We start from the raw sequence: 18,629 nt of genomic DNA, 5'->3' as shown, positions 1-18,629 counted from the left end.
ATTTTTGTTTTACATACACTGCTGATAACTTTGTGTGTGTGTGTGTGTTTCTCTCTCTCTCTCTCTCTCTCTCTCTGTGTGTGTGTTTTTTTTTGTGTGTGTGTGTGTGTGTGTGTGTGTGTAAAATACAGCCTCATCCAGCAGAAGAGATCAAAGAGATCACACTCTCCCGTACCGAGCTGTGTGTCCATGAAGAGTGACCAGTCCATGGAACTTCCACTTCACTTTGCAGAAGGAGGTGTTCCTGCTGGTCAGAGGTGAGTAGTAATGAGGACTTTCCACAGGAAATACAATCATCCATACAGTCATTTGAAGTACACCTGAAGTATAAAAGTGGACCAAAAGAGTTTGACTTGTCTTTTATGCTAGGTATATATTTGAGACGGGCAGTTCAAGATATTTTTATTTGGGCTTCAGTCCTGAAAAGTAAACATTATACTGTATGTATACAAAGTGTATGACCTGTAAAGGAGACAGAGATAATGTATCAATTGACAATGTTAATCTTCACACTTTCTCAAGCAGCTAACTCCCCCTAAGGGTGAAATCCTAGCACTGATCTTGAAAACCATTTCAGTATATTTTGTAGGTTTTAAAAAATGTAGTAGGGATCACTGCAGTACCACCATATTGTCAGAAGGTGGCAGTATGAGACAGACTACAGGCTGATTCGCCATCTCTGACTTTGCTGTTAAAAATCAAAATGGCTTAATTAGTCAATTAATAGAGTTAAACAAAGATCTTCAGAGTGACGTTGGACATATTTTAAATCTAATAGATTTTTTTCCCTTGAATTCTTTTCAAACCAATAAGATTCCTTGAAATTGGATGACATGTGATGTCCAAGGTATTTGTAGACAAAAATAGGATTTGGGTAATTTTGAGTGTAGTGATATTTTTAGTTTTACATATACTGCTGATAACTGTGTGTGTGTGTGTGTGTGTGTTTGTGTGTGTATAAAATACAGCCTCATCCAGCAGAAGAGATCAAAGAGATCACACTCTCCCGTACCGAGCTGTGTGTCCATGAAGAGTGACCAGTCCATGGAACTTCCACTTCATTTTGCAGAAGGAGGTGTTCCTGCTGGTCAGAGGTGAGTAGTAATGAGGACTTTCCACAGGAAATACAATCATCCATACAGTCATTTGAAGTACACCTGAAGTATAAAAGTGGACCAAAGGTGGGGATGGGTATCGTTTGGGTTTTTTCCCATACTGGTGCTAAACCGATACTTTTAAAACGATACCGGTGCCTAAACGGTGCCTGAACCGATACTTTTTTTTTTTTTAAAGCACAAAGCGACGATTGACGACATTAAAAAAAGGCTTTTTTTATTGCCAATTGAACAATATATTAACTGTTTAAAGTATATTATGAATATAAATACATACAAAACACTTGGCTTCCAACTACAGCTTCAAACTTTTTAACTTCAAACTATGAACATTATATTAACTGTAAACAACAGTTTATAGTATACTTAAATACATATAAATAAATACAAAAAACAGCTTCAAACTTCTTTTGCAAAAATATGAGCATATTTGCCTTTGGAGTCAAAAATGTATTATTTTGTTTGCACTTATTTCATGAAATTTCACCATTTTATGATTTGTTTATACCTATCTTTTCTATCTTGTTTATAGTTAATCTTGTTACTTGAACACACTGAATACGAGAAAATGTGTACTGCCCCTTTAAGAGACTACCGTTGGTAGTTTAGCTGTCATCTCCGTATATTTTTCAGTCTTCGGTTACTGATCTGCCGTTGACTCTTGCCTTTTCTCCCCTCTTTTCACGCAATTATTTTGTTGCATTTGCTGCACGTCGCGATGTTTGAATCATTTTGTGCGAAATACAGCCACACGTTTGACCGTTTACCTTTCGGTATTTTCTCTGTTAAAAGGTTGATGGCTAGTTCTGTTTGTGCTTGCTCTGTGAAATGCTGCCTGCTCTTCACTGTCATAAGACTGTTGCTATGAAAACACCAATGAGCGTGAGCGACACAGGACAAAGTTTACATTGGGAGCTGGAGCAGTTTTACATGTGCCCCACAGAATCTGCCTAGCGACCCTGTTCAATTGGCTCAGGCACTGAAATGAAGCACCGAAATCTGCGTTGCATTTCGGTCCGGGTAGGTACCGGTTGTATTGGAATCGGTTCCATATTGGTACCGGTTCTCGGTACCCCAACCCTAACCAAAGGTGTTTGACTTGTCTTTTATGCTAGGTATATATTTGAGACGGGCAGTTCAAGATATTTTTTATTTGAGCTTCAGTCCTGAAAAGTAAACATTATACTGTATGTATACAAAGTGTATGACCTGTAAAGGAGACAGAGATAATGCATTAACTGACAATGTTAATCTTCACACTTTCTCAAGCAGCTAACTAAGGGTGAAATCCTAGCACTGATCTTGAAAACCATTTCAGTATATTTTGTAGGTTTTTAAAAATGTAGTAGGGATCACTGCAGTACCACCATATTGTCAGAAGGTGGCAGTATGAGACAGACTAGAGGCTGATTTGCCATCTCTGACTTTGCTGTTAAAAATCAAAATGGCTTAATTAGTCAATTAATAGAGTTAAAGAAAGATCTTCAGAGTGACATTTGACATATTTTAAATCTAATAGATTTTTTCCCTTGAATTTTTTTTAAACCAATAAGATTCCTTGAAATTGGATGACATGTCATGGCAAAGTATTTGTAGACAAAAATAGGATTTGGGTAATTTTGAGTGTAGTGATATTTTTTGTTTTACATATACTGCTGATAACTTTGTGTGTGTGTGTGTGTTTCTCTCTCTCTCTCTCTCTCTCTCTCTGTGTGTGTGTTTTTTGTGTGTGTGTGTGTGTGTGTGTGTGTGTGTGTGTGTGTGTGTGTGTGTGTGTGTGTGTGTGTGTGTGTGTGTAAAATACAGCCTCATCCAGCAGAAGAGATCAAAGAGATCACACTCTCCCGTACCGAGCTGTGTGTCCATGAAGAGTGACCAGTCCATGGAACTTCCACTTCATTTTGCAGAAGGAGGTGTTCCTGCTGGTCAGAGGTGAGTAGTAATGAGGACTTTCCACAGGAAATACAATCATCCATACAGTCATTTGAAGTACACCTGAAGTATAAAAGTGGACCAAAGGTGGGGATGGGTATCGTTTGGGTTTTTTCCCATACTGGTGCTAAACCGATACTTTTAAAACGATACCGGTGCCTAAACGGTGCCTGAACCGATACTTTTTTTTTTTAAAGCACAAAGCAACGATTGACGACATTAAAAAAAGGCTTTTTTTATTGCCAATTGAACAATATATTAACTGTTTAAAGTATATTATGAATATAAATACATACAAAACACTTGGCTTCCAACTACAGCTTCAAACTTTTTAACTTCAAACTATGAACATTATATTAACTGTAAACAACAGTTTATAGTATACTTAAATAAATATAAATAAATACAAAAAACAGCTTCAAACTTCTTTTGCAAAAATATGAGCATATTTGCCTTTGGAGTCAAAAATGTATTATTTTGTTTGCATTTATTTCATGAAATTTCACCATTTTATGATTTGTTTATACCTATCTTTTCTATCTTGTTTATAGTTAATCTTGTTACTTGAACACACTGAATACGAGAAAATGTGTACTGCCCCTTTAAGAGACTACCGTTGGTAGTTTAGCTGTCATCTCCGTATATTTTTCAGTCTTCGGTTACTGATCTGCCGTTGACTCTTGCCTTCTCTCCCCTCTTTTCACGCAATTATTTTGTTGCATTTGCTGCACGTCGCGATGTTTGAATCTTTTTGTGCGAAATACAGCCATACTTTTGACCGTTTACCTTTCGGTATTTTCTCTGTTAAAAGGTTGATGGCTAGTTCTGTTTGTGCTTGCTCTGTGAAATGCTGCATGCTCTTCACTGTCATAAGACTGTTGCTATGAAAACACCAATAAGCGTGAGCGACACAGGACAAAGTTTACATTGGGAGCTGGGGCAGTTTTACATGTGCCCCACAGAATCTGCCTAGCGACCATTTTCAATTGGCTCAGGCACTGAAATGAAGCACCGAAATCTGCGTTGCATTTCGGTCCGGGTAGGTACCTGTTGTATTGGAACCGGTTCCATATTGGTACCGGTTCTCGGTACCCAACCCTAACCAAAGGTGTTTGACTTGTCTTTTATGCTAGGTATATATTTGAGACGGGCAGTTCAAGATATTTTTATTTGAGCTTCAGTCCTGAAAAGTAAACATTATACTGTATGTATACAAAGTGTATGACCTGTAAAGGAGACAGAGATAATGTATTAACTGACAATGTTAATCTTCACACTTTCTCAAGCAGCTAACTCCCCCTAAGGGTGAAATCCTAGCACTGATCTTTGTCAGGGAATTTTTTCACCCTTTACCAGGACTGTATTAAACCTCAGAATTAAGACACACACCCAAGGATATAATAAATAACAAACTTTTACTCTGGCAAAGAGGAGTGCATGGTTTCAGCCCGCTCTTCAACATACACTCCTACAAGAGGAGTGCAGTGGTTGCAGACCGCTGTTCCCACATACACTGATTTCTCTGGTAAAATGTCTAACCCTTTATGGAAAGAAAATATCACAGAACACAGACAGGACACTCCCATGATCGTACCATCTCGTCCTTGGTTCCCAGAGATAAGAATGTTTACCTAAGACCCCCAAAACCCAGACTTTAACACAACATTCAAAATGAGTTCACATAAACACATGGTCTCCTAATTCAGTCCTACCCTAAACATCAAATGACAGGTCTGAGTTTAACATCTCTGAGTTCTCACAGATAGAATTCCTCTCACAGAACAAAGGAACCTCTGAGATTAATCTAACAAACTAATATCAAACTACAACACATATCATGATAATAATTATATAGCATATTTCTTTCACAATCTTGAAAACCATTTCAGTATATTTTGTAGGTTTTTAAAAATGTAGTAGGGATCACTGCAGTACCACCATATTGTCAGAAGGTGGCAGTATGAGACAGACTAGAGGCTGATTTGCCATCTCTGACTTTGCTGTTAAAAATCAAAATGGCTTAATTAGTCAATTAATAGAGTTAAAAAAAGATATTCAGAGTGACATTTGACATATTTCAAATCTAATAGATTTTTTCCCTTGAATTTTTTTTAAACCAATAAGATTCCTTGAAATTGGATGACATGTCATGGCAAAGTATTTGTAGACAAAAATAGGATTTGGGTAATTTTGAGTGTAGTGATATTTTTTGTTTTACATATACTGCTGATAACTTTGTGTGTGTGTGTGTGTGTTTCTCTCTCTCTCTCTCTCTCTCTCTCTCTCTCTCTCTCTCTGTGTGTGTGTTTTTTTTTGTGTGTGTGTGTGTGTGTGTGTGTGTGTGTGTGTGTGTGTGTGTGTGTGTGTGTGTGTGTGTGTGTGTGTGTGTGTGTGTGTGTGTGTGTGTGTGTGTGTGTGTAAAATACAGCCTCATACTGCAGAAGAGATCAAAGAGATCACACTCTCCTGTACCAAGCTGTGTGTCCATGAAGAGTGACCAGTCCATGGAACTTCCACTTCACTTAGCAGAAGGAGGTGTTCCTGCTGGTCAGAGGTGAGTAGTAATAAGGACTTTCCACAGGAAATACAATCATCCATACAGTCATTTGAAGAACAAATGAAGGATAAAAGTGTACCAAATGTTTCCAACGACGGAAAACACCAGGCTGGAAGGTTTATACATTATTAAATGATCTACAGTTTTACCAAGCAATGTCTGAGCCAATTGTTAGAGGTCATGGCACGGCAGATGAAGAGTTATATGAATGGCTCGTGATGATCACTTATTAATGATCAGTATATGAATATAATAAACACACTCAAAGATGAGAGAGGAGGATGAGAAGTCGACGGAAGAGAGCCCAAACACTCTAAAGCTCTATAGTCTTTTACCTGAAGACCTAGACTATACATTTGCCACCAGCCAATGCCCCCCCCCCCCCTAATGCCCAGGCAGAGGTTACAGTGGGACTAGTCTAATTACACAGCGATGGCAGGTACTTCAGAATGAAACCATGATCAGAATACTGATCACATCAGAGGGATCAATTTAAGACCAAACATGAATATGTTACAATCGTATACATTTGCACATAAATTGGAAAACACCAACATCCTGAGTTGTGCATGTTTCTGTGCAGAGGAAAAACAAGTAATTAAAGTGACATAATAATAATCTGGAGCGACAAGCACAAATCCAGCAGCCCTCCTGTGTCAGCAGGTGAAATGTAGTGAGAGTGAGAGAGAACGACTGCAGAGGAAATATGAAGCAAGTCAATTAATCAGCAATCACCTGAGAGAAGAGCATTAGGGGGACGCAGTGCTGAGGGTAGTTTATATAACACTCTTCAGACAGAGTGGCAGTTATATAAACTACATTAGGGGGAAACTCTTCAGACAGAGTGGCAGTTATATAGACTACATTAGGGGGAAACTCTTCAGACAGAGTGACAGTTATATAGACTATATTTCTGCTTGACTGATAGTGCTGTGCAAACTGACATTATAGTAAGTTATTTAATATTTGTTCTTGTTTTCATACACAGAGACCAACCTGGTCCGGTACATGTCGAAATGCAGCAGATCCACAAATCCCATCTTCAGAAGAAGTTTCAGTGTCTGACTGAGGGAATCACAAACCAGGGAAACCCCACACACCTCAGTAAGATCTACACAGAGCTCTACATCACAAAGGGGGGAAGAGGAGAGGTCAATGATGAACATGAGGTCAGACAGATAGAGAGAGCATCCTGGAGAGAAGCAGCACGAGGCAGACCAATCAACTGCAATGACATCTTTACACCTTTATCTGGACAACACAAACACATCAGAACAGTGCTGACAAAGGGAGTGGCTGGCATTGGAAAAACAGTCTCTGTGCAGAAGTTCATTCTTGACTGGGCTGAAGGAAAAGCCAATCAGGATGTTCACTTCATATATCCTCTTCCTTTCCGAGAGCTGAACCTGATGAAGGAGCAAAAACTCAGTCTGGTGGATTTCATTAAGCACTTCTCCCCAGAAATAGGAAATCAAGCAATGTTCACCAGTTCAACGCAACAAGTCATGTTCATCTTTGATGGTCTGGATGAGTGTCGACTTCCTCTAGATTTCGACTCCAACCCGAGGTGTTGTGATGTGACAGAGCCAGCCTCAGTGGACGTGCTGCTGACAAACCTCATCAAGGGGAATCTGCTTCCCTCTGCTCTCCTCTGGATCACCACCCGACCAGCAGCAGCAAATCAGATTCCACCCACGTGTGTGGACCAGGTGACAGAAATAAGGGGATTCAGCGACCCACAGAAAGAGGAGTACTTCAGGAAGAAAATCAGTGATGAGAACCTGGCCAGCAGAACCATCACACACCTGCAGTCATCCAGGAGCCTCTACATCATGTGTCACATTCCAGTCTTCTCCTGGATTACCGCCACTGTTGTGGAGAGAACATCAGATGAATCAGAGAAAGTAGAAATGCCAAGGACTTTGACTCAAATGTACACACACTTCCTGATCATTCAGACAACCATAAAAAATGAAAAGTACACAGCCAGAAAAGACACAGACGAAGAGATGATTTTCAAACTGGGGAAACTGTCTTTCCAACAGCTAGAGAAGGGCAATCTGATCTTCTATGAGGAAGACGTGAGAGAGTGTGGCATTGATGTCACAGAAGCATCAGTGTACTCAGGAGTGTGTACTCAGATCTTCAGAGAGGAGTCTGGGCTGTACCAGGGGAAGGTGTTCAGCTTTGTGCATCTGAGCATTCAGGAGTTTCTTGCAGCTGTATATGCGTTCCTGTGCTTCAGCAACAGAGAGAGAAACATGCCTGACCAACAGCAAACCTCTCAGCTCTCTGCACTGTTCAGAGCTGCATCACCTCATGACCTACACAAGACTGCAGTGGATCTGGCCTTACAGAGTAAGAATGGACACCTGGACCTTTTCCTCCGCTTCCTTCTGGGCCTCTCGCTGGAGTCCAATCAGAATCTCTTAAGACACCTACTGCCACAGACAAGAAGACAGTCACAGAGCTCAGAGCAAACAGTCCAGTATGTTAAACAGAAGATCAGGGATCAGAATACGTCAGACAGAAAGATCAACCTGTTCTACTGTCTGAATGAGCTGAATCACCATGCTGTAGTGGAGGACATTGACAGGAGCTCAGGAACTCTGTATGTGGACATGCTCTTACCAGGAAAGTGGGAGACTAGGAGATTTGAGTTTAAGATTTCAGAAGAGCAGCTGGATGAGTTTGACCTGCAGAAGTACATAAAGACACCAGAGGAAGATCTGACTGAACTCCTCAGTCCCGATGAAGTTCTGCAGAAGTTGGTGCCAGTTGTCACATCTTCCACATCAGCTGTGTGAGTAAAACACTGTGTGTGTGTGTGTGGGGGGGGGGGGGTGTTTGGTGGGGCATGTGTGTGTAAGAGATTTCTCAGCAAGTTTTTCAGTAGACGGCACATCATCAATATGGTAAATTAACTACGTCTATGAACTAAATTTCTACTCACCTGAGTAGAGCTGATCAGTCTCCCTACCAACAGTATAATATGAATTGAATCTATGTTGTGTGTGTGTAAGAAGCTGGTGCCAGTGGTCACAACATCCACATCAGCTCGGTAACACACTGTGTGAGAGTGCGTGTGTGTGTGTATGAGTGTGTGTGTGTATGAGTGTGTGTGTGTGTACTTATGTGTGTGTGAGTGAGAGAGAGAAAGTTAGATGGAGTTCCCTGGTTGTCAGTAGACAGCACGTCATCAAATAGTTTACTTTGTTCCTGGTAAATGAACTGCCCTGATAAGAGAACATTTCTCCTAAACTGAGAGTAGAGTAAACACTCCTGACTGCAGTTTAGGGCTGAACGATTTGGGATAATAATCTATTTGCGATTTTTTCCCCCCAATATTGCGATTGCAATTTAATATGCGATTTTTTGTATTTTATCAAAAAAAAAATTCCAAACAAATCGTAATGAATGGTTTAAATATGACCAACACACATGGATGGATTAACGAACGATGAGCTCAGGGGGCCCCTAAGCCAGAGCCTTTGCGTGAAGTCGCTGTTATGTATCTCTTATTTGTGGTTGAAAAATTAGTATTTTGTTCATTTGCTAATGGCTTTAATTGAGTGTACCTGTGCTGTGTTAGAAAATGTGCATGTGCGCCAGGGGCGTAATGCAGCCAGCTTGGAAGGTTCGTAGGCATAGCAGACCCTGCTTTCTAAATTTTTCCGAATATATGGATATCAAAGTTTCGCAAATTTAATGCGACAGTGATCAAGGATGATTTTATTTAGGACTGTGAAAGATCCCTTATGATATATATTCCCTCAAAATGGCAAACCTGTCTCTGTCATGGTTTTCATAATTTTTAGGGGGAAATCGTCAGTAGCAATCTATAACACAATTTTATGCTTATCGTACATACACTATAGAAACTAAAAAGTTTGACTATTCAATTAAATGAATAATTTCTTATTTCATTTGTTATTTTTGTCATATACAGATATGCAATGAGTATTGCTAGGTAATATGTAGGGCTGAACGATTAATTGCATTTGCGATTTAATCGCGATATGATAGAACGCGATTTTCTAACCGCAACGTTCGCGATTTAAAAAACGTGGTCTAAAAAAAATATATATATATATATATATATATATATATAAAAATATTTTTTTTTTATTAAGATGGTACATTTTGCACACAGTGTTTAAAAAGTGCATGCCTAGTGTTTATACTTAAAATGACTTTTTTTAAATGACTTAAATGCACAGTGGCAAAGCCACCGATTTGTTTTTCTTGTTTCTGTAATGAGCAGTTAAATAAAAATGTAAAATGTGGGAAAGAATATTTTACACTAAATGTATCTAATATTGTGTTGGTCATATTTAAATCATTCATTACGTTTTGTTGGAAAAAAAAGAGGATAAAAAAAAAAATCGCATATTAAATCGCAATCGCAATATTTTGGTAAAAAATCGCAATTAGATTATTTTCCCAAATCGTTCAGCCCTAGTAATATGTATCTTGTTCGCCAATGACAAGTCTCTATTTTCTTTAACATGTCCAGGCCCGTGGTTTCTTAATCCGTCCATGCCAACACAATATTAGATACATTTATTGTAAAATATTATTTTACATTTTTATTTAACTGCTCATTACAGAATCAAGAACAACAAATCAGTGGATTTGTGCATTTAAGTAATTTACACAAAGTCATTGTAAGAATAAACACACTTTTTAAACACTGTGTGCAAAATTTACCATCTTTTTTTTTTTAGACCACGTTTTTAATCGCGAACGTTGCGGTTAGAAAATCGCGTTCTATCATATCGCGATTAAATCGCAAATGCAATTAATCGTTCAGCCCTACTGCAGTTTATACCAACATCAGTCTAATATGGATTGAAGGTCAAACACTAAACAGTATATTACACCTGAGTTGTTTGGTGTTTTCTATGTTAGGGTGACCAGACGTCCTCTTTTTGAGACCTGCTTGGTCTTCGAAAAGAAAACGTTGCGCCTCCTACTGTTCTGGCGGTGAAATGCTTTGCAACACCCACCAACCGTCGTAGAACTGTAAAAGGTTCACGGCTGCGTCGGAGCAACTGCGTGGCCACGCAGTAATGCAGTCTTAGAAGCACATCGCAGCCTTAACCCCTGAAACCCTGAACCCTGTAGGACACTGGACCCGTCTGTTGTTCAGGTGTATCATGATGTTTCTCCCAGGCTGAATGAATGTACCCCGACAGAGAAGAGCTGTTCCTACTTGGCCTCTATGTGTGTGTTTGTGTCTGAGAGTAGAGGATTGGTGATTAATATTCAGGTGTAAAATGATGTTTGTCTCAAGCTGAATGTCTGTAAGCTGACAGAGGAGAGCTGTTCCTCTGCCCTGACCTTACACTATGTGTGTGTGTGTGTGTGTGTGTGTGTGTGTGTGTGTGTGTGTGTGTGTGTGTGTTATGGTGTGTGAATGTGAACACTCCATATTGTGCCCATATGAGTAGGTTTAGTCCATATTGGTGTGTGTGTGTGCGTGTGTGTGTGTGTGTGTGTGTGTGTGTGTGTTTGTTATGGTGTGTGAATGTGAACAGTCCATATTGTGCCCATATGAGTAGGTTTAGTCCATATTGGTGTGTGTGTGTGTATATGTGTGTGTCTGAACCATTCCCTACACCTCAGTCTTTACTTCAGAGGTCATGCAGGTGAGACAGCAGATGTTCCTGCTGAAATCTATACTGTATTGATTTTCAAGCTGATCAGGTGAACGTATCTACTAGACCAGTGGTTCTCAAAGTGGGGGGCGCGCCCCCCTGGGGGGGCGCGAACACTCTCCAGGGGGGGCGCGATGTCACAGACGGAGAAAAAATAAAACGACCTGTCACTGGTTAGTGAAAGCTCCCTCAGTGGCGAAATGCAAGGGGCTGGACTGACACAATCAAATCAAATACTGTTTCGCTCCTGATCCACCAATCAAAACGGAGTCTTATCATTTGAACGCGAGTTGCACCTTAGCTTCCGAGTATAAAAAAAACCGCAGGCATGGTAAGCGCTCACCCTGAGACTACACTCTGCTGAGTTTGTTCAATTTATCTTGTTTCCTCCATCATTCAGATATTCATTGCTTTATAAACAGTCTTTTTAAAGACTCACTCTTTCCTTAGTAATACCTTACTGCACTTGCAGTAGGTCTATTCGTAGCCTATTCTAAGGAGTAATTTGCTCCAGTCTTTTAAAAAAGCTCGTAGTCCCGAGAGCTAGCCTAGCTAGCTACCTTCTTCCAACTGCAGCTAGCCCTTTTCTCCTTAACACCTACCTTTACATTTTTTTTATCATCCACCGTGTTGCAACAAATAAAACACCAGCACTTGAATACTATGTTGTGCTGTCCCTGTCTATATTGTGTACAGTTCGTTTTGTTGGGAATCATTGCCTAGCACAGCCTTATCCATTATTCGTGTGCAAGTCGTTCACAACCACACACAAGAACACGACGTTGAAATTAGAGCTTTATTAACTTCACACACACTGTACAAGTTTCTGATTCGTAAAAGTCAGAAAGAGAATCCTGTGGACTTCTTTAAACATAAACGTGATGGCCTCCAGCAACAACGAACCACCATTTCCAAGCAGTGTCTGGAGGCATCTTATGTAGGCTAGTTGCTCATAGAATTGCTAAGCTTGGCAAACCCCATACAATTGCAGATTTTGCCGGCCGCGCAAGACGTGTAGAATAATGATTGGAGCTAAACTCAGTGCAATACCTATGTCAAATGACACTGTATCACGCCGAATATCAGAAATCAGTTTGGGTCCTATTTCAAAGAGGACTACCGTTAATTCGCCTGAGTTCGGGATCCATTTATCTGCTCAGCAGACGAGCTGTCAATAGACATGAAATAGCAGCTGAAGAGTGACAGTAGACTTAAGCATCTCCCCTCTTTCGTCATTCTGGGTAGCAATGATCAGATTTGCGACATAGCCTTAAAAATGCTTTTTCCGCGTCGACATATTTGTGCGAGGCAGGCTTTTCAAGACTCCAAACTAAATACCGCAACCGCGCACAGATCGAGGATGACCTGAGGATGTTTGTCAAACATTGCCCCAAGATTTGAGCACCTTTGCAGGGCAAAGCAGGCTCATGTCTCACATTGACAGACCTGTAGGATTTGTTTTGTAAAGATCACAAGAGGCCCATAATAATAACAGTATCCTAATGATAGCAATAATAACACTTATTATTATTATGATAATAATAATAATAATACAATAATAATAATTGGTCGATAATCATTAATTATAATAATAATAACAAAATGATGGTGATAATAATGAATAGCCTACTAATAGGCCTACTATTACTGATAATAACAATAATAATAATAATAATAATAAATAGTTATAATAATTGTCTGTATGGGCCTAACAATAGCCTAATCTTGACATGTCAGGCCTATCAATAACAAAATGCTATCTATCTATCTATCCATCTATATATATATGGTGGTGTAGTTGAGGGCGGTGGCGGAGGGCCGCGGGCCCATGGGGCAGGGGGTGGGGGCAGTTGGATGGGGGGGCCCCAACTACCCCAAATCAGCTTTGGGGGGGCCCAGCTTGCAAAAGTTTGAGAACCCCTGTACTAGACTGTCTCACTGCTCCATGTGCTTCATCTTGTGTGTGTGTGTGTTTCTGTCCGTGTGTGTGTGTGTGTGTGTGTGTGTGTGTATGTTTGTGTCTCTGTTTGTGTGTGTGTGTGTGTTTGTATCCCTATGTGTGTGGGGGGGATAGAGGAATGATGATTAATATTCAGATGTATCATGATGTGTCTCCCAGGCTGTTTGACTGTGACCTGACAGAGAAGAGCTGTTCCTATCTGGCCTCGGCCCTGACCTCACACTCCTCAAGTCTCACACAGCTGGACCTGGGTAACATTAAGCTGCTGGGAGACTCAGGAGTGAAACTTTTATGTTCTGCTCTTTGTCATCAAAACTGCAAACTGGAGAAACTACAGTAAGCATCATTTAATGTAGTATGTGTGTGTGTGCGGGTGAGTGAAATATTAATAATATGAAGGTATTTTTAGTTTTATTCATTGTATGTTTGCTGTTGTTTTTTTTCCTTTGGTGGTTATATTTTAAGTTTTAACAATTGTATGTATGTGTTTTTTGTTTTCTTTGGTTGTTATATGAGACAGAGCTTCAGGAGCAGCTAGGCTGTGTATATCCGTGTGTGTGTGTGTGTGTGTGTGTGTGTGTGTGTGTGTTATTATGGTGTGAGAATGTGAACAGTCCATATTGCGTCCATATGAGTAGGTTTAGTCCATATTGGTGTGTGTGTGTGTGTGTGTGTATGTGTGTGTGTGTGTATATGTGTGTGTGTTTGTGAACAAGTCCCTACACCTCAGTCTCTACTTCAGAGGTCATGCAGGTGACTGGACTGTGTCACTGCTCTATGTGCTTCATCTTACTGGACTGTCTCACTGCTCTATGTGCTTCATCTTACTGGACTGTCTCACTGCTCTATGTGCTTCTTCTTACTGGACTGTCACACTGCTCTATGTGCTTCATCTTACTGGACTGTCTCACTGCTCTGTCTGACTTTACTAGTAAATGGGCAGACTGTGTGAGTGTTAGTGTCCCTGTGTGTGTGTGTGTGTGTGTGTGTGTGTGTGTGTGTGTATATATCCGTGTGTGTGTGTGTTTGTGTGAATCCCTGAGTGTGTGCATGTGTGTGAGTAGCGGGGTGACGTGTTGGTGTCCAAATGTGTGTGTATATCCGTGTGTGTGTGTGTGTGTGTGTGCGTATTCCTGAGTGTGTGTGAGTGTGTGTCTGTGTATGTGTGTTTGTGTCCGTGTGTGTGTGTGTGTTTGTGTATGTGTGTTTGTGTCCGTGTGTGTGTGTGTGTGTATCCCTGAGTGTGTGTGGGGGATAGAGGATTGATGAGTAATATTCAGATGTATCATGATGTTTCTCCCAGGCTGGATTATTGTGACCTGACAGAGAAGCACTGTTCCTATCTGGCCTCTGCCCTGACCTCACACTCCTCAAGTCTCACACATCTGCACCTGGGGGGCAATGGGCTGCTGGGAGACTCAGGAGTGGAACTTCTATGTTCTGCTCTTTCTCATCAAAACTGCAAACTGGAGGAACTACAGTAAGCATCATTTCATGTAGTTTGATTGATTATTATTCACATATATCATGATGTTTCTCTTCTTTCCTGCCATCACACTGTGTGTGTGTGAGGGTCTGACGGTGTGAGTGTACCTGTGTGTGAGATATATAAGGATTAGTGATTGATATTTAGATATAGAATTTATATCCATATATAGGCCTAGATACAACTGAAGCTCTGTGTCATTCAACCACTAAATAAAGCACCAACATACTGTAATGTTGTTCAAGTAATTTAACTGTCTGCTCCTTCACTAGTTAAACACTGTGATGTAATTGTAGGAACAGCTCTTCTCTGTCAGGTTAAAGTATAAACTATATATATATATACTGTATATATATGTGTGTGTGTATATATATATATATATATATATATATATATACACACATATTTCTATATCGATATAAATACATATAATTATATATATGTTCCTACAATTACATCACAGCATTTAACTACTGAAGGAGCAGACAGTTAAACTACGTGAGTAACATTACAGTATGTTGGTGCTTTATTTAGTGGTTGAATGACAAAGAGCTTCTCTTGTATCTAGGCCTATGTGCACTCTACGTGTGTGTGTGTGTGTGTGTGTGTGTGTGTGTGTGTGTGTGTGTGTGTGTGTGAAATACTAATAATATACATATATTTTTGTTTAATTAATTGTTTGTATGTCGGTGTTGTTTTCCTTTGATGGTTATAGAGCTTCAGGAGGATCTAGGCTGTATATATCCGTGTGTGTGTGTGTGTGTGTGTGTGTGTGTGTGTGTGTGTGAGTGAGTGTTGATGTCCTTCTGTGTGTTTGTTTATCTGTGTGTGTGTGTGTGTGTGTGTGTGTGTGTGTGTGTGTGTGTGTGTGTGTGTGTATCCCTGAGTGTGTGTGGGGGGATAGAGGATTGATGAGTAATATTCAGATGTATCATGATGTTTCTCCCAGGCTGGATGAATGTAACCTGACAAAGAAGAGCTGTTCCTATCTGGCCTCTGCCCTGACCTCACACTCCTCAAGTCTCACACAGCTGGACCTGAGGGCCAATCAGCTGCTGGGAGACTCAGGAGTGAAACGTTTATGTTCTGCTCTTTCTCATCAAAATTGCAAACTGGAGGAACTAAAGTAAGCATCATTTCATGAAGTATTTGTGTGTGTAAGTGAAATAGTAAAAATATAAAGGTATTGTCTCAAATTCCCCTGAATTCTAGTTTGTTAAACACTTAAATTAAACACTGTGATGTAATTGTAGGAACAGCTCTTCTCTGTCAGGTTACAGTAATGCAGTCGGGGAGAAACATAATGATTTAAATATATCCTACAATTACATCACAGTGTTTTACTAGTGAAGGAGCAGACAGTTAAACTACTTGAGCAACATTACAGTTTGTTGGTGCTTTATTTAGTGGTTGACACAGCGCTTCAGTTGTAATTAGACCTGTATGCACTGTACATCTGTGTGTGTGTGCGTGTGTGCACGTGTGCGCAGAACTGTATGTGTGTTTGAGAGAGAGAGAAAAATACTAATAATATAAATATATTTTTGGTTTTATCAATTGTATGTATGGAGGTGTTTTTTTTCTTTGGTTGTTGTATGAGAAAGAGCTCTAGGAGCATCTAGGCATTGTGTGTGTGTGTGTGTGTGTGTGTGTGTATCCCTGAGTGTGTGTGAGGGGATAGATGATTGATGATTAATATTTAGATGTATCATGATGTTTCTCTCAGTCTGTATGGCTGTAACCTGACAGAGAAGAGCTGTTCCTATCTGGCCTCTGCCCTGACCTCACACTCCTCAAGTCTCACACATCTGAACCTGGATAATAATAACCTGAGTGCATCAGATGTTGAGCAGCTCTCTGCTCTAGTGAAGGACCCCCACAATAAACTGGAGGAACTAAAGTGAGTAAAAATCTAACCATTTCACTCAGGTCTTTATAACATGAGATCCAACATGGATGCCTGTCTTTTATTTTCTGTTCTCCAGATTCTCTATCTTCTGTCTGTTTCCTCTGTGGTCCTCTGCTTTTAACTCATCTGTCTTTCATCCTTCACTCTCCCTCGTTCTTTCCTCTTTCTTTTCCTTCTTACACCTGATGAATATGGCTCATGAGAGTGGACCTGCATCCCATACCAACCCATATGCAATTAATAATGATTGATAAACATATATAATATATGTGCTTTTCTGAATGATGCTTGAGTCATGTCTTGCAATGATATAACCACTGTGTGCTCTCGTAATATGTGGTGTGAAACATGCTAAATAACTGTGTGTGGAAATTGCTTGAGTTATGCTTACACAAACCTATATCCATATATGCTTGCTGAGAAATGCGTGAAATATGAAATGTGCTTAACCAACGAGAATGTAAAGCAGAACAATGTGTACTTGGAGAGAGTTTGCAAACTTCACTGTGTTGTACATTGTGCAATGGTGGAGGGGGCAGGAAGGGGCCTCTGGGCCTGCAAGGAGGTGACACATGGGTCAGAGATGAACATATGTTGCTAAGAAGTGTCATGAAAAAGGGAGGTGGTTTAGAACGTGTATGCATGTGAGAGGGATTTAAAAGGCGAATGCAGTTTGTGTTCGCGAGTCTTAGAGTCTTTTGAGCTTTGACAATAAATACAAGAGAAATACCAGAGTCCGCGTCTGCGTCTTTCCTATGGACTGAGCTACCCCCGAAAAACATGGCCTTCTTGCCTTAGTATCCCAGCCACGAATCCACATCGTAAACTCAAACAGGTGATCCGCAAGAAGCCGAGACCCGATACCTCTTGAAGAAAAATCGACCGGGACGGCTGGTGTGAATGGGTAAGACTGTCTGCTTTTCCATTTCAGGAAAAGGATACAATTAAGGTGACTGTGACTCCTTTTTGTATTTGGGGCTGAAACACACTCTATAGGGAGAAGAACAGAATGACATGATGATCCGAACTAGCCTGGTTTTGGATAAGTGTGTCGAATAGCCATAAATATTAATTGTGAGAGCATTGGAAAGCTCACGTGTAAAAACACTAAATTTGTATCTATAGGCGGACACAAAGGATCTTATTCTTCACACCTTACAGCTCAGGGCTGTCTTACATCTCATCTCATCCTTTGGTTATTTGTCATCTTTTACTCATCATGTTTGTTTGTTTGTGACCTTCGACCTTTGGCCCACATCTCTCTCTGTCACTCTCATTCCTTTCCCCCGCCTCTTTTTCTATTCATGCCTATTTTTCCCTCAATGTGCAGCCATCTCTATTGGTCGAGCCAGATGCCACTCTCTTCTGATTGGACCAGTGGTTTTGGCCTTTTTAGCTCCACCCTTACTGTTTCTGCTGCAGTGTGTCTAATGTGTGAATGTGTTTATCATGGCTGCTGTTACTGATGTCAGAATACAGCAGCCCTGTCTCTCATGCAGTCTGGGTCACTGTCGTCATGGACACTAATTGGCTATTGTCTCTGCTCTATCCTGCAGGTGGGACTACGAGTACCAATTAACGGACGAGGAGGACACATCAACGGAGGAGGAGGACTCATCAACGGAGCAGGAGGACCAATCAACGGAGGAGGACTCATCAACGGAGGAGGAGGACCAATCAACGGACGAGGAGGACTCATCAACGGAGGAGGAGGACTTATCAACGGGTCTGTGACCTTTAATCCTTCTCTCTTTCTCGTTCTTCCACCTTTCTTTTTCTGTCTTACACCTTACAGCTCAGGGCTGTCTTACATCTCATCTCATCCTTTGGTTATTTGCCATCTTTTACTCATCATGTTTGTTTGTTTGTGACCCTTGACCTTGACTTTTGGCCCACATCTCTCTCTCTGTCACTCTCATTCCTTTCCCCCGCCTCTTTTTCTATTCATGTCTCTTTTTCCCTCAATGTGCAGCCATCTCTATTGTTCGTGCCAGATGCCACTCTCTTCTT

General features: G+C 40.5%; 1 protein-coding gene across 1 annotated transcript; it reads left to right on the top strand.

Moving 5' to 3' along the window:
- The first annotated feature begins 103 nt into the window (after window positions 1-103).
- Window positions 104-18,353, top strand: LOC122132023 (protein NLRC3-like). The gene is made up of 7 exons (XM_042706771.1): window positions 104-257; window positions 969-1,094; window positions 2,922-3,047; window positions 6,593-8,405; window positions 8,628-8,634; window positions 16,442-16,610; window positions 18,176-18,353. Exons 1-7 carry the CDS (start codon window positions 190-192, stop codon window positions 18,351-18,353), a joined length of 2,487 nt encoding a protein of 828 aa, XP_042562705.1. The 5' UTR covers window positions 104-189.
- Window positions 18,354-18,629: the final 276 nt, after the last annotated feature.

This window comes from Clupea harengus, unplaced genomic scaffold, assembly GCF_900700415.2.
Source record: "Clupea harengus unplaced genomic scaffold, Ch_v2.0.2, whole genome shotgun sequence".
NCBI lineage: Eukaryota > Metazoa > Chordata > Actinopteri > Clupeiformes > Clupeidae > Clupea > Clupea harengus.
Note: the sequence above shows the minus strand (reverse complement) of the source record. Positions and strands in the feature narration are given on the sequence as shown.